General features: G+C 46.8%; 2 protein-coding genes across 2 annotated transcripts; both read right to left on the reverse strand.

The window, feature by feature from the left end:
- Window positions 1-293: 293 nt before the first annotated feature.
- LOC8039140 ((3R)-3-hydroxyacyl-CoA dehydrogenase-like) lies at window positions 294-6177 on the reverse strand. Its single transcript, XM_042288087.1, has 6 exons — window positions 6137-6177; window positions 5731-5843; window positions 5525-5584; window positions 2215-2439; window positions 1431-1636; window positions 294-710 (listed from the first exon to the last, which is right to left on the reverse strand). Exons 1-6 carry the CDS (start codon window positions 6175-6177, stop codon window positions 294-296), a joined length of 1062 nt encoding a protein of 353 aa, XP_042144021.1.
- A 2675-nt stretch (window positions 6178-8852) lies between these two features.
- On the reverse strand, window positions 8853-14600 carry LOC115311901 ((3R)-3-hydroxyacyl-CoA dehydrogenase-like). Its single transcript, XM_029970762.3, has 4 exons — window positions 14555-14600; window positions 11207-11431; window positions 9731-9936; window positions 8853-9254 (listed from the first exon to the last, which is right to left on the reverse strand). The coding sequence occupies exons 1-4, from the start codon at window positions 14598-14600 to the stop codon at window positions 8853-8855; spliced, it is 879 nt and encodes a 292-aa protein (XP_029826622.3).
- Between the last annotated feature and the right edge of the window lie 670 nt (window positions 14601-15270).

Genomic DNA, 15270 nt, shown 5'->3' on the forward strand with positions numbered 1-15270 from the left:
GTCGCCATACATCGACTAGAACTACGCTCTTTTCTGTTGCATTATAAACTGCCACGTGACGTAAGATCATGAGGGGAGCTACGGTTTGTCATTCGAGAGCGAGCTGCGCACGCCGACAGTTGACTACTGCTGCTGGCTCCCGTAAGTCATACTTGGTCCTGCTGTTGCACTCCCTTTCACCATATTCTCGTGGACACGAGCGAAGGCGTCGGGATGCGCATCTCAGTTTTTATTTTAATGTTGTTTGACAGTGCTGAAAAATATCAGAAGATGAGGTGTACTGTTTTTGTTTATCAGGGTATAGAGGCCGATGATGTTATTCCTCCGGTGACTTCGACAGCCGCGCCCGTCATGAAACTGCTCTTGGGGCTGCACATGAACCCAATCGTCTCAGATATTTCCTCAGGCCGTGCCATGCGCTTCAGGGGAGATGACTGGGCAACTTTGGCCACCAGCTCTGCAGAAAAGTTGGCGTAGAAGGGCGTGTCGACGGGGCCCGGCAGCATAGCGTTGACGCGGATTCCTTTGCTGGCAACTTCAAGAGCCACAGCTTTGGTGAGGGACACGACGCCGCCCTTGGAGGCTGAATAGACGGGGAGTGTGGCAAAGCCAGTGTCTGCTAGGCTGCTCGCGATGTTGACGATGGCGCCGTCCGTGACGTTGTTAGACAGCATGTGCCTCACCGACGCTCGGTCTATGAGGAACGTTCCCTGCGTGTGAGAGAAATCGAATGAGTTTCCATTACAGTCACCCCTTTGAGAACAGACCAGCAGCACTGAATTTTTGTTGTCGCTTAAACAAGGCGAATACCGGCACAGATTAAACACGACTGCTGTCTCAGCGTTCGGCTGAAACTACCGTAATTCCCATCAGAGAACTAGTGGCAGTTGAACACTGACACAGCGCTCCTGTACATTTTGTGAAAAGGACGGCAAATATTCAGCACTACCACTTTATTTTTTAGGTTTAGCCCGTATACAAGCGAATCATATGGTTAGCGCCAATTTTATCTTAGACATCCGTGCGGCATTGATACTTCCCATAGATATTTCTTAGGGCGATATGTCCGTTTCTTTAACGAGATCGTAGCTTGCGATAGGTGTGCCTAACGGTGGGCTGTAAAAGCGGATATTATAACACCCATATCCAATAACTGCGCCAACAAAACAAAAAGCGGCGTATATGTGTAAAGCGATGACACCCTGCATCTTCACAAGCATTGAAAAAATAGAACTTACAATATAGCTCGGGGCAATTACCCTTGCGTTCTGACAGTCCGTTTTCTTTGTTCTCTCGTGCCTGATACTTACGAGATGACCCGAAGATATTTTGCCTGCTTGTTCTTTATTCAGTCTGCGCGTTAGGAGGAAGGCGCAGAACCTATTCTGAGTCATGTGCAGCACACCGGTCATCGGTTTGCCCGGACTCACCCTTAGGTTGGTTAAGATTACATCGTCAAACTCGGCGTCGCTTATTTCTTCGATCGGCGCTACCACTCCAGGGATGCCGGCGCTGTTGACCACGACGCTGATATTTCTGCCCGGAAACGACGACTCGATCTCTTCGAAGAGCTTGCTTACGGCGGTCGGATTGGAAACGTCTACGTAGATGGCCCGGTGATCGCCTTCGTATGAGGCTGTGAAAAAATGGCATACAAATAGAACCCAGCCATAGCAGTTTGCAGTCTAAAGTCCTTTGCTGGATCAATGGCGTGCTGCAAACGTTTTAATGCTTACAAATCCACAGCCCCACGTGCGATTTCTGCAGCTGGGCATGAGCATGTTCGTAGTTTCAAAAACAAGGAAAGCAGGCGCCATGCTTTGTTACCATGAATATGGCACCTGTCAGGAGGTTTTGACTGAAACGACATTTTCCTGGAATAAGGTAGAATCATATGATACTATCGCACGTTTAGCCGATCCCGATCACTCTGACATTTCATCGTTTTTTCAAACGGCCGCAAGTCTCCCTGGTCTTAAAGTAAAGACTTTGCAACTACCGGTCATCGCTCTTTAAGATTTTTAATCAACAGCCCTCTGCCTGACAATTTGCAAGAAAGAAGCCGATATTTAGCTGAAATGTTGGTAATCAAAATAATGTTCCGTCTGCAAAGAAGGTAATGAATCTTCGAGAGAGTAAAGAACCGTTCGTTTCTCTCTAAAGTGTAAGTTGAATATTCTGCACAGTAAGAGCATTGTGAGAGATACACCTAACCTTGCAGCATCTGTATGGTTTCATCAGAGCCCGTTCTGTTCCTGTCCGCTACGACGACGGTGGCGCCCTCTCGAGCGAGCACCATGCAGACGCTTCTGCCGATCCCACTGGCACCGCCGGTAACAAGAGCCAGACGGCCGTCGAGTCCGAGAGACCGGCACTCGGTCTGGTGACTTGCACTGCCAGGGTTGTCCCAATCACCGTTTGTTTGGCTGATCACAGTTTCTGAAAATGTAAAAGACAATTAACACGAGGGAAGGGAGATAGGAACTGATTGTACGAAGTGTGTTCAGTTAGTATGTTTTTCTGGGTTCTAGCGTTTTTATTCAATCATATATTTGAAGATTCTACAATCAAACGAAGGATTAGAATCTATTCTTTTGTAGGAAAACCTCCATTTTCGATATAGTCCCCTCCAGCGACAGTTCCGCCTCCGATTCACCACTCCCTGCATGCCGTTGTAGAAGAATGAGGGCGGCTGTTCGCGAGACCAACGCCGCGCAGGAGAAGCTGCAATTCCAAGATGTTTCGCTTTACCCGCCTTTCTGCCCGGATCTCGCACCATCATAGTTCTGGCTATTCCCTAAGACAAAGGAACATCTGAATGGTATTGCGGTTCGGGTCCGGTGAAGAGCTCACCAATGCAGTGCGTCCTTGGCTTCGTCAACCAGGAGGATGGAGACGGAAGCAGAACGCGGCGAATAATGGGCGCTAACATTAAAAGCCCCAAAAGAAAAAAAAAAAAAAAAGAAAACAACAACAACAACAACGGAAAGGCAGCTAGAGTGCAGTGGAGGAAGAAAGCAGACGGAAGTTAGTACTCCCTTTCTTTTTTTCAGTGTCAAACGTGAGAAAAGCCGCAAGAGCGAGCTCCGGACTTTCAGCGTCTCTTCCAAGCGCGCGCGATGAGTGCGTGAGTGCCGTGAGGGGTGTGAGGGCATGAGGGCGGTGAGTGCCTGAGGGGCGTCATGGGCTCGAGGGCCATGAGTGCGTAAGGGTGTGAGATTCAGTGGAGGGCTGAAGGTGAGTGTGACTGTGAGGGTGAGGGTGTGTGAGGGGCTGAAGGTGAGTATAGCTGTGAGAGTGAGTAAGGGGCTGAGGTAAATGTGGCTATGAGGGTGAGGGTGAGTGAGGGGCTGAGGTAGAGTGTAGCTGCGAGGGTGAGGTTGAGTGAGGGGCCTAAGTGAGTTTGGCTGTGAGGATGAAGGTCAGTGAGAGCGACCTAAAATGCCGACCTCTGGGTACGCGGCAGCTTGACCGGCCCGGCATCGGGGCATCAACGGTCCGACACTAGCCACCGATAAAAAGCTCCGAGTTATCTCAACACCACCTAGAATAATGAAAGCCGGTGAAGAGCCTCCTCTACCTCCAGGTAACGTCATCATGCTAAGGTGGCTCCAAGTGATCGTTAGAATACTTCCAGAAATTTCTGCACGCATCGGCGGGAAGTTTTAAATTTCCCGGGGGGAGGCGGTGGAGAAGAGCGATGTCAAACTTTCAGGATAAACTTTTGGATTTAAAATGTTATAAGCGAGTTTAGAAAATTTTCAACGGGCAAGGGGGTGCCGACGGAGGTCGCAAATTCATGGTGTTGAATGGCGCAAAATATCAGGAGTGGGCCCCACTTTCCAATTGAACGTTTGAGGAAATCACTTATAACACTTGAATAAGATAACTGTTTGTTTTAAAACTTTGACCTCCAGTCCGCCCCACTAGCGTTACATTTGAGTGGAGACTCAACGTTCGGCGATGCATATTTTATTTCTGAGGTGAGAAAGAAAAGAAGGATGGCGAAATCGCGACTGTCGTTACGCTGATTCTCGAGTAAATGCGTTAGCGTTTAACGCGGGGGTTGCCGACTCAACGAAAGATGGCAATTCCAACTTCGTAACGGTCCGCAAACTTTTGTCTTCGAAGAGCCATGCTTTCCTCTCGAATGCCGGCGGTTTCGCGCAAACAAGGCCGTCGCCGCGCCTGGTTTAAAGGCTTGTTCACACACTTGGAACCGAGAACGACCGAGAGAGACCAGACCGGTTTTTAAGCCTTTTGCGACTTCTTAGGACCGGATGTGATGCAACGGAGCTGGTCGTAAGAAGTCGCAAGAGGCTTAAAAACCGGTCTGGTCTCTCTCGGTCTTACTCGGTCGCAAGAGTGTGAACGGGCCTTTACGATCTTACTTGCGCTGTGCATACGGGAGAAACGAAACCATGTGCCTATATGCCCAGGTGCCATCGTAAGAGCAGAACGCGCCAGCAGCTGCTCGTCATTGGAAGCGTGGGAGAAGGCTCTTTCCCTCTTGCGTATTAGAGGGAAAGTGCACGTGACGAGCGAACGAACGGAGAGGAGCAGAAGGGTCCGGCGGAAACAGCTCCGCGACCTCACGGAACCTAGCCCACGGTCCAATCCAAACCATCCCAAATTATAAACGGCAGCTTGCGCCAAGGCGATAAATGCTTAAGCATCTAAGGGTTGATTATGGAATTTTAAGTAATTATTCTGTTAATTAGCATGGTTTTTCAATCCCTGACGTCGGCCATCCTTGTCTTACAAGCGCTTGCAAGACAGGGCGGCCATCCCTGTCTTGCAAGCTCAAGCACTTGCAAGTGCAAGCGCTTGAGCATCGGCTGCGTCTGGGCTTAAGCTGAAATAAAGTGTAGGATCGCTTCGATCGTGCAGGAGGAGTACTGGGCCCGAGACCGATGCCGAGCGCCCTTCGACTGATGAGTGAGTTTTAAGGAACCGTTTTTGCACATATAATAGGGTACAATGGGCCGTCTGGTATACGAAATACCCTTGTGCGAGTCTTCTGCGTTAGCACACGCATGCGCAGTTCGTACCGAAGGGCCTATCGAACCACACCGGGCGTGAAAAAACGGCTTTTTCAAACTCCCCATTGACTAGACACGCGGCCCAATAGACCGATCTCACCAAGCGTTCCACGCATGCGTGACGCCACCATAACTGTAGTTCGTAGGAGGCAGACGCCAGTCCACGCGACAGCTCATGCCGCCTCGTGGTCTGCTCGCGCAAACCTCCAGCAGAGTTTTCGCGCGTGCAGGCGCGTGCAGAAAGACTACAGCTCCCACGATGCATATCGGCAGCGGTGGCGTACTCAAACTAGCTGGTGAGATCGGTCTATTGAACGCCAACGAAGCACATGTGTACAAGCTGCGTCTGCAATCAATCGCCTTGTAGGGACGTGCAACACTAGTGCACGGGCGTTGATTATTCTAGGGTGTTTTCACCCTCCGTGTGCACTTTGTTGTGTCTACTCTCTGAAGTGTCAGAATGAGTACCAAGATAGACTTACCGACTGCCAGAAAGGCCACGAAGAAGCTAAGGCTCCTGCCGTTCATTGTTGAGGCACTACCTGAAAGTGATCTCAAATAGTTTGAGGCTATAGGATAGCTGTAATGCCAGCTTCCACGTGTCTAGTCTACCTATGGGGGACAGATGTTAGAAACAGATGCTTCAGCGAGGCGAAACGTAATTTTTCGTTAAACCTCGACAGAGTACGTGCGTTGGGGCAAAATGTGAGGTTATTCTTATCTTGTTCGATAGATACGGCTGCCGGGCTCGCATGTACAATAAAACGGCAGTATGTTATTTCCGCTGCTGCGAATACAGACCTGGTTTGGGATCATTCCGTGTAAACTTGCCAGCACCTGTGTAGCACTAAGTCACCATTTTTAGATCAACTCAGCAGCGAAACTTCGTTTGCATGCAGAAGAATGATGATTTTCATCACCATCATCGACTGACCTCGTTATGCTTTTCTCATATGGTACAAGTTGTTCCGCGTTGTGACAGTATGATATTTCAGCTCGGTAATTTAGCCGTTTCAAACCATTAACAGTAACGAGACAACAACTTGTGGAATATATTGCGGACATCTCGTTGTCCAAATCGCGTGAAGGCTCACCTTTTGTTTTTAACGAACTCTTGGATCTCGCACTTCGCCATTTGGGATAACATTAACGTTGGTGTTATTTACTTTTTTGGCTTGAATTTAACTATAGTGTGTTCTAAAATACGCCAAAGGACATACATTAAAGTAAGTTTTGAATTGAAACTGTTTTTGTTTTCATACAGCACTGGACGTCAAAATGTTCGAATACGAGGTTCAAATATAACCACTAAGTAAGCCATCGCTTAGGCTATCGACACTTTGTTGCTCCTATCTTTTGTGGGCGCCGCCATTGTGGTGTTTATAGTGTAGAGGGGGCGAAATTGGCGATAGCTACGAATAAAAGTGAGTTCGGAATAAACAGAGGAAAAATACATAGAGAAATACGAGAGACATATAATTGTATAGGGTAAAAGGATTTTGGCCTTTATAGAACACAAGGCTTTATGGATCTTTAATAGATACAACGTTGTGCGGGGAGTATGGAAATAAATAATAGTACCTGGACTGACCTTTGATGACGCAGTTTTGTGCACAATTTCTGAATTTCAGGCGAGATAGGAGACAGCACGAAAGAGCTCTGGCAGGATACCTCTAGGTACACTTGGGAACACTCCAAGCGGGGGATTGCAGGGTGATATGGGCTGGCCATGATTCGAAAGTAGGGAGGCAGTGAGTTATATAAAATTCGGCTAAAAACTAACAGACATAATGACACGCGGTAGGTGTATATAATTTATAAATACTGGTATATTAGGAGCCTGAACACGAAATAAACGAAACTGACACGAAAGCTTCGAAGGAAATTCCTGCAAATAGGCAATGGAGGGGGTGGGGAGCAAGCGCGTTCAGAGGAAGATACAGAACGCAGAGAGATGGATATGGTTGAAAAAAAAACACAGGAGAAGTGAGCTTTTGGACTTATAGATCACAAAAGTAAAAAAAAAAAAGAGAAAAGAAAAGAGGGAATGTTTATTCAATAATTCAAGAGGAGGCGCTTCGCTGTTTGAGGCAAGGGCGGGATTCTTAAAAACTAAAATTTATAGGACCAAATGGATTAAAGGGGCACTGACACACACACACAAATATTTCCCACACGGACGCGCATCTTTTTATTTTTGGCGTTTTTCCCTCCCTCTTTTCATCTCCTCGCTTCTTTTGATTTGTGACGTCAAATATTATTAAATTTAGAAGCTTCGTAGGCGACATTTCTATAAAACTTATAATGGCAATCGTAAAACATATTTTTTAATGCTTTTGCGAACGCACTACGACCCATCTTTTTGAAATACCGAAAATCGGAGTCCGGTGTGATGTCGCCTTCTGTATTTTTATACTCCCTCAGAAAACATGGCGGCATGTCGCCTTCTGGATTTTTATACTCCCTCAGAAAACATGGCAGCGCTCGACGCACATAACAGAGAATGATCGGTGAGTCGGGGAATCGGACAAAGCGGTCTTTTTTAGGTGCCCGACAACCTCTCAGGCTTCGAAAAGCAAATCGTCAAACGGTCAAAACAACGGGGTTTGGTGTCTGTGAATCGTAGTTTTGGTTGTGACTCCGCCGGGGCAGCCTTTCGCGCAGAACCGGCGAGACGTGACCCCTCGCGTCGCTCACAAAAGTACACTGCTCGTTCTCTTCAACCTCACACCGTTTCAAAGAATTTGAGATCGCTGAAAGTGCCCTAAAAGAACTTCAAACTTGAACATCAAGCGTCGTCTGCTCGCAGCGATAGGCGGCACTGCACACACGAAGGAAACCGGTTGTTCCCGGTACGCCGGGTCGCGTGAAAGAAACCCGACTCGCAGGACAACTCAATATTTGACGTCACTGCTATGGCGCGGATCGCGCGGGAACTTCAAATTCAGCCTTCGGAAATTGTTTTTTTTACTTCACAAACACTGAACTCCCAAGTTTCGAATTTTTGAGGGTAATGTCCAGGCATCGTTTTCAATCGTTTCGGATAATATACAAAAAAAAAAAAAGATTTTGATGTGTCAGTGCTTTTTTAAATAAAAGCGGGCGGAAACAATTGAGCTTCTTATTCTAAAATGTAAGAAGATTAGTCCTGCCCGTGCAGAAAAAGTTACAGACATATCGGTGACTCTGGGTATTATTGGAGAGGATGGAAAGTTGGATTATCGAAAGAGTAGAGGAAACGAAGAGGAGGTTGAAGTGCTGGTAGAAATTATCTAGGGAAAATTGAACAAAGTTGAACTAACTAGCACAACTGGGGGTCAGGAGGGACAGAAGAAAATAAGGACTGCCACTCTAGCGGCACCGGCCCAATGCTTTGAATCAGTCCTCCAGTGCGATTGGAGTTAGTTTACGCCGACAAGGAATGAGGAGGGGAAAACTGGCGACTCCCTTGCCTGGGAAAGAAAAAGGTGGTTGATTTTGTTTTGCACGATTTAACGAATGTGTTTCTGGCGATCACCTTTGTTGCCTTGTGAAAGTTACAAAAATGAACTGGCAGGGAAGGAGAAAGGGGGAATAAGGATTCTTGCTTGTTTTTAGGCTAGTGGCGCAAACTACCGCCGTTATAAAAATGTACACCGTTATTATGCATCCATCTATCCATCCATTCATCCCCCCCCCCCCCCCCCCCCCCATCCATGGGTCAAGTGTCCTTACCTTAAGGCGGAACTTATCTATGGTGGGTGGATGTACACAGATGGACTGTTTCTCATATTCACGCCCATGACGGATCTTTTATTTGTGAGGGATAGATCATGCAATTATTCCTCCCGCCACATCAATGGCCGCTCCGGTCATGAAGCTGCTCTTCGGACTGCACATGAACGCTATAGTCTCAGATATTTCTTCGGGTCTCGCCATCCGCTTCAGGGCAGGTGAGCTGGCGATTTCGGCCACAAGTTCTGCTGGAAAGTTGGCGTAGAAGGGTGTGTCCGTGGGACCCGGCAGAATGGTGTTGACACGAATGCCCATGTTGGCCACTTCAAGGGCCACTGCCTTGGTGAGGGACACTACGCCGCCCTTGGATGCAGAATAGGCGGAAAGTTGCTGAGCTCCAGTTTTGGCGACGATGCTCGCGACGTTGACGATGGCGCCGTCTGTGACGTTGTTGGCCAGCATGTGCTTCACTGCCGCTCGGTCTATCAGAAACGTTCCCTGCGAGTGAAAAAAGTCAAATGTGTGCCCACGTAGCAGAAACGGGTACCCAGAACAAGCATGTGGTCCCAGCGACCTTCTCATGGACATTTGTCGGACATTGGGTCTCCTCATGGCAATATTCTATGTAAAGAAATGAGATCGTGGATTGCGGTACGGGGTTTGTAATGATTGGTTGGTGGTATTCTAATATTCATAAAAGGAGTGGCTTTAAGAACACAAGAAGCGTCGATGCCTAAATCATAACTTCCTGCATGTCCCGAGGCGTCATAAAACAAAACCAGTGACACAACTCAATGTCATGTCAACCTTCTGATGGGTCTGCACTCTATTTTGTTTTTGTGCGATGACTAGTAGTCTTAAGATGTTCAGAATATTTGTCTAATGACAATTTCTTCGATCAGTGCAATACAGCAGTATGCGAGACTTAATTGAAGTAAGTGGCGCAGAAGGTTCATCAGTTTGTTGTAACTCACCCTTAGGTTGGTGGCAATTACATCGTCAAATTTAGTATCGGTTGTTTCCTCTATCGGCACTCCTATTTCCGGGATGCCGGCACTGTTCACCACAACGCTGATCTTCCTGCCCACGAACGACGACTCTATCTCCTCAAAAAGGTTGCTGACAGCGTTGGAGTTGGAAACGTCCACAAATATGGCCTGGTGATCGCCCTTGTACGAGGCTGTGAAAAGGAAATATCAGAGGAATGGACCCAAAACATCGTATTGTGCAACTAATTTTGATCTTCAAATGATGGTTAAATAAATACCTACTTGTTTTGAAAAACAGCCTTAAAATTTCACAAAACATTAAAATACACAAATTAATCGCCATATAGGAAGAAAATGACATGACAGAGAAGAGTTTTCTGGTGCCATAATAATCATGCGTGGGTATAGCGATGATTAAAAAGCGCACCAGGACAACGGACACAGAAGGAGACACAGACACAGCGCTACTTACAACTGAACTTTATTTCCACTGCAGCTCGGTATATATTACCGGCAACAACACAAAGAAGTTAGGAAGATATAAAATGCACATCGTAAAAATCTTTATAAACAACATAAAAAGTCTAAAAATTCCTGCGTCACTCATCAGCATTGCCGATGAGTGATGCAGGAATTTTTAGACTTTTTATGTTCCTGCATCACTCATCGGCATTGCCGATGAGTGATTCCTGATTCCTGCATCACTCATCGGCAATGCCGATGAGTGATGCTGGAATTTTTGGACTTTTTATGTTGTTTTTAAAGATTTTTACGATGTGTATTTTATATCTTCCTAACTTCTTTGTGTTGTTTCCGGTAATATATACCGAGCTGCAGCGGAAATAAAGTTCAGTTGTAAGTAGCGCTGTGCCTGTGTCTCCTTCTGTGTCCATTGTCCTGTTACGCTTTTTAATCATTATGAATCACCAACTCGCCCAACTTTCTACCCTCTTGCGTATAGCGCGTGTTTTGATCGTTTTCAAACTCGCCGAGCACGCGTGTGCTTGACTACGGAGATGCCCATACTGAGCCGTTTCTCAAAAATCAAATGCCTACTTTGTTGAATGAATGATTAAACAGCGAAAAGTCAGTCACCTTAAAACGACATGGGCTTTTAATATGCATGACGCGGGGGGGGGGGGGGGGGGGGCAGTTCGATACCATACGTCTGTACGATGCTGACTCAGAACTATTCGCGACGCGGCGGGGATCAAACTCAGCGCGATCCATTGGTTTGTCTCCTCGTGCTAGACATTGAGAACGTCTTTAGACAATTCTAATAAGCGCCTTCCGTGCGCCGCCATCTTTATCAACTAAGCTGTCAAACGCGTTCTGAGCACGCGCAGTAGGTTTTTTCTTCGGGCTACCAGATGCCGCGCAATCGTTTATAGTCCAATGACTATTTGACTGGGCAATAAGTGCTAGAAAAGCGTGTGGAAATATATAAGCCACTTGACTGACCTTGGAGCATCTGTAGGGTTTCATTGGAGCCCGTACTGTTCCTGTCTGCCACGACGACGGTGGCGCCCTCTCGGGCAAGTACCATGCTGACGCTTCTGCCGATCCCACTTGCGCCTCCGGTAACGATCGCCAGCCGGCCACTGAGTCCCAGAGAATGGCACTCGGTTTGATCGTTTTCACTGCCAGGGTTGTCCCGATCATCATTTTGTTGACAGAGCACAGCCCCTGGAAACATGCAAGATTGCGGGCGGGTGAATATAAACCGATTCTAATAAGGTAAGGTGAACTGATTTTGAGTTTGATAATACATCGGACCGCGTGGAATAGGTGGCTTGAAGGTGGGAAATATCGCCAACTCGTAAACGAAGATTATATAGACAATATCCTTCATATTATAATTTCTAACCAAGAGAATTGTACTTCGGACGCCATTGGCAAGCGGGAAGGCGAAACCATTTTACTGTTTAGAATTTAAATTACATATTCAGAGATACAAGATGAAGGCAGTTCTGATACACCAGAGATGGATGTCACATCATCATCGCTCATCTTTCGTTCGATATCTCAATTTCCTGCTGCGAGCTTTTTTATTTTTTATTTGTGCGCTTTTTTACAGTGCTGAGTAGGCTATTAAAGGGCAACAATGCAGTCGCCTTTAGCATCATGTGCAAAGCCCACAATTTGAAATGATACAGTGTAATTCCGTTTAAATATTTATTAAAAATAGCCAACAAAGTTTGAAAACTATCTAGTCAACAAAATTTGTCATTTTGGCGAGTTGCTGACCCCGATGGATGTCGGTGTCGTCAATACATAAAATACACAACTATTTATTTTTGCTTTTCAGGGTAGAGCTCACACACGGCGCCAGTGGCGTAATCCGCGCTTCGCGGAATACGCGCGCGCGCGTAAGCTTGACGCAAGGCACGCAAGGCGTCTGCCTCAATAGCGTCTTGCTAAAGGCCTGACCACACTAACGTGAACGGCGCCGCTGGTCGGCGCCTCTGGGCAGCACCGCCGTCCAACGTCCCAACGCGAGGAGTCCACATTGGCCTCCGTTTTGCGGGCGCCACGTGGCAGCACTGGATCCCGCGATCGTGCCTCCCGTCGGATTTCCCGCTCTTTCGTCGTCTGCTCTTCGTTAGACACTTCCGTTTCGGCTCTCATCTTTCGCATACATCAGCATCGAAACTGCACTCGCTGCCTACATGGTAGGGGTCCATGATGATCAGCGTGAATGTGATTATCCCAGTCTGCTCGTTGATTTTGTGACGTCGCCGCGCTCTGAAGGGAAGGAGGCGCAGGTTTTGGGTCCGGCCGAGTTGGTTCTACCGAAGCACCGAAAGACAGGTCAGTGCTTTGCTGCCCCGGCGGCGCGCCAGAGATGAAGGTTACTTTCGAGAGTCTCACCAAATCAACACGACATCCGTCCCAACACAGACGACATGCAACAAGTGTCACGGAGAAACTAACTTGTAATACCGGATACCTCTCCTATAATTTCCCAGCGGTTGTTCATAGCGTCATTATCTAGGTAGTCTGGCTGCGTCCTGTCTCATAAAAAGGGAGACAGTCGCACAGTTTCAAGGAACCGCTACGTTGGGGAAGGCATCGGGGAAAATAGGGATAGCAGAAGACACGAAACCACGCTACGTCCTTCGGAACGTGAAAGACGCGCGGAGGACCGGCTGAGCTTTAGCATGGCATCGCAACGTCACTATCTACGCCACCTCTCATTGGCTCCTTTCTTCTGCGGCGAGCGGTGGCGAGCTCTGAACCGCGCAAGGTGCGGTTGGCTCTGCGGTGCTTTGCGTCGCGCCGCTGAAGCCGAAAACTGGTTTTGGTCGGCAGCCGGCCCCACCGACCGTCGCGCCGCAGGCCTCCGCGACGCCAATGTGGTCGTGCCTTAACAAGCTTCGAGTGCATTTTTAACTACGCGAGCGCAGGCTACAGGGGCGTAGATGCTGTAGACGGCATCTGATGCAACCGAACGACACCACACTCACGCGGGTGCGCCAGCTTTACAGGGCGAAGACAACGTTGCCAACTGCAGCCAAATGTGGATTTTGGTTTTTATGACATGTCTGAAGAACAATTCCACGATAACTATTAAGCGCTTCGGTAAACAGATGATGTACATGAGTTCATTAGTATTCTTCATTGTGAAATGACCCCTAATGAGACCTTTCTGAAATTGAGCGAAGCTGCACTCCAGGAAACGTTGCCAGTCTCGACTTTCTTTCTTCGAAATGTCCCTGTCTGTTTAGTTGAGGTCCCGAGGCATCCTCGTCGCCAATATTATGTCGTGGTCCTGGACGCCGGCATATCGACCGAGAAGTCGGTACGTCTAAAGCTTCGAACACAAAATGCATGATGGTTATTGCAATGGGGATTCTATGTACACAAAAATGACAATGTTGTTGACACACCACTGTCTAAGGACGAATTTCAGCGGAAAAACCAGTTGCCGGACTACTTGTAGGAAGACAATTTATATTACAGCACAATAATTTCTAGTCCACTGCTGTCAAGATGTTTAGCTTACAACAATACTTTGGGCGCCCTAGGTTCAATAAAAAAAAAAAGCCACGTGTTTTCTCTGCCTCTGGTGTCAACCCGACGATTTGACAGGAAACATAAATTTGAAATATTTACTGTTTTCAACTTTCGAAGTGCGAACTTTGTCTCGAATAGATAGTAATTTCGACGTTATTTATGTGATAATATTCAGCATTCGGATTATTTTTGGTGCATCCCGTGTTGGAAGGAACTTTTTTTTAGGTCATAAAAGCGCTTAAAAACATTTTATGTTATCGTCAATCTCACATTGAATCAGTAACGCCTTAAACACGGTGACATGGACAGTTAGCGCATGAGGAGAGACAGCCATGTTTTACTATACTTGAAAAAGAAGCCGTCTGTGCGAGCATTGATTGCTATTCCCTGTCGACGGAATTCGGAAACATATTATGTGGGAAGAACGTAGTCACACTTTGTTTACGCCTCTTACCCAACAGAAAGTAAAATAAAAGAACAAACACAAAATCATTTGGCTGGACTGCAAGGTTGCACCGAACCAATGAAAGGTATACCTGGCTGAGCACATCTCTAGGGATTGGTTTGACAAATTGTGGGTGCTTTAGTTGGCAAGTTAAATCTCTTTAACACTGCCCGAATGCAGCAATGGAAGAGTTCATACGTATTTAGAATCTGGCAACAGGGGGTTAACAATTCAGCACTAGCTACAGAAGTAATGGACTTGACCCTGTCAATATTCCATCCCCGTATGATTTTATGCTGCAAATGCTCTTGTCTGAGAGTACTTTCAGAATGTCACAACAGACTTACCAGTTGCCAGGAAAGCCAACAAAAGGGGGAGATTGCAGCTGTTCATGGTGAACTCCTTCCTGAAAATCTCTGAAATGATTCGGAACAAATAAACAAAATGTTAACTACCACAGGCCTACTCCTGTGCGGGGACGACATGTCACAAACAGATGTTTTGGAGAGGCATAAAAACTGAGTTCCGAACTAGCCAGAACGCGTGTGTTAGGATGAACGGTGATGCACTCCGCAGCGTGCTCGATAGGTTCCCCTGCCTCACGATAAATGTTCGGCGTTGCGTGCCCAATTCCAGATAAACATCTGTAAGCACGCCGACATCTGCGCTGAATGGAGTGAACGTCCTTAAACCAGCACAGACGTAACGTTCTGCATCAGCGTACAATGGTGAACGTAATGTTTAAAAATACTTCCGGGTAATGGCAAACATTTTGCGGTCCTTATTATTAGCTTTTTTCCTAGCTTCTGAATTTACGGACCGCGAAATCTGAAGTTAGGAAGAAAGCTGATAATAAGGACAACAAGCGTTTTCGCGCTATATGGTTTCACTTGTACTTGCATACTTGAGTATATTTGAGTTCCATATTTTGTGTCTTATTTTTATCAAACCTAAGATAAACCTTACATCAAATATTGTAAAAAGCTCACACATATAAGGTATTTCTCAAGAAAAAAAAAGTTAAAACGTGACGCTATTGAAAAGGGGGAAACTATTAAAACAC

This window comes from Ixodes scapularis, unplaced genomic scaffold, assembly GCF_016920785.2.
Source record: "Ixodes scapularis isolate PalLabHiFi unplaced genomic scaffold, ASM1692078v2 ptg001087l_1___fragment_2___debris__unscaffolded, whole genome shotgun sequence".
Classification (NCBI taxonomy): domain Eukaryota; kingdom Metazoa; phylum Arthropoda; class Arachnida; order Ixodida; family Ixodidae; genus Ixodes; species Ixodes scapularis.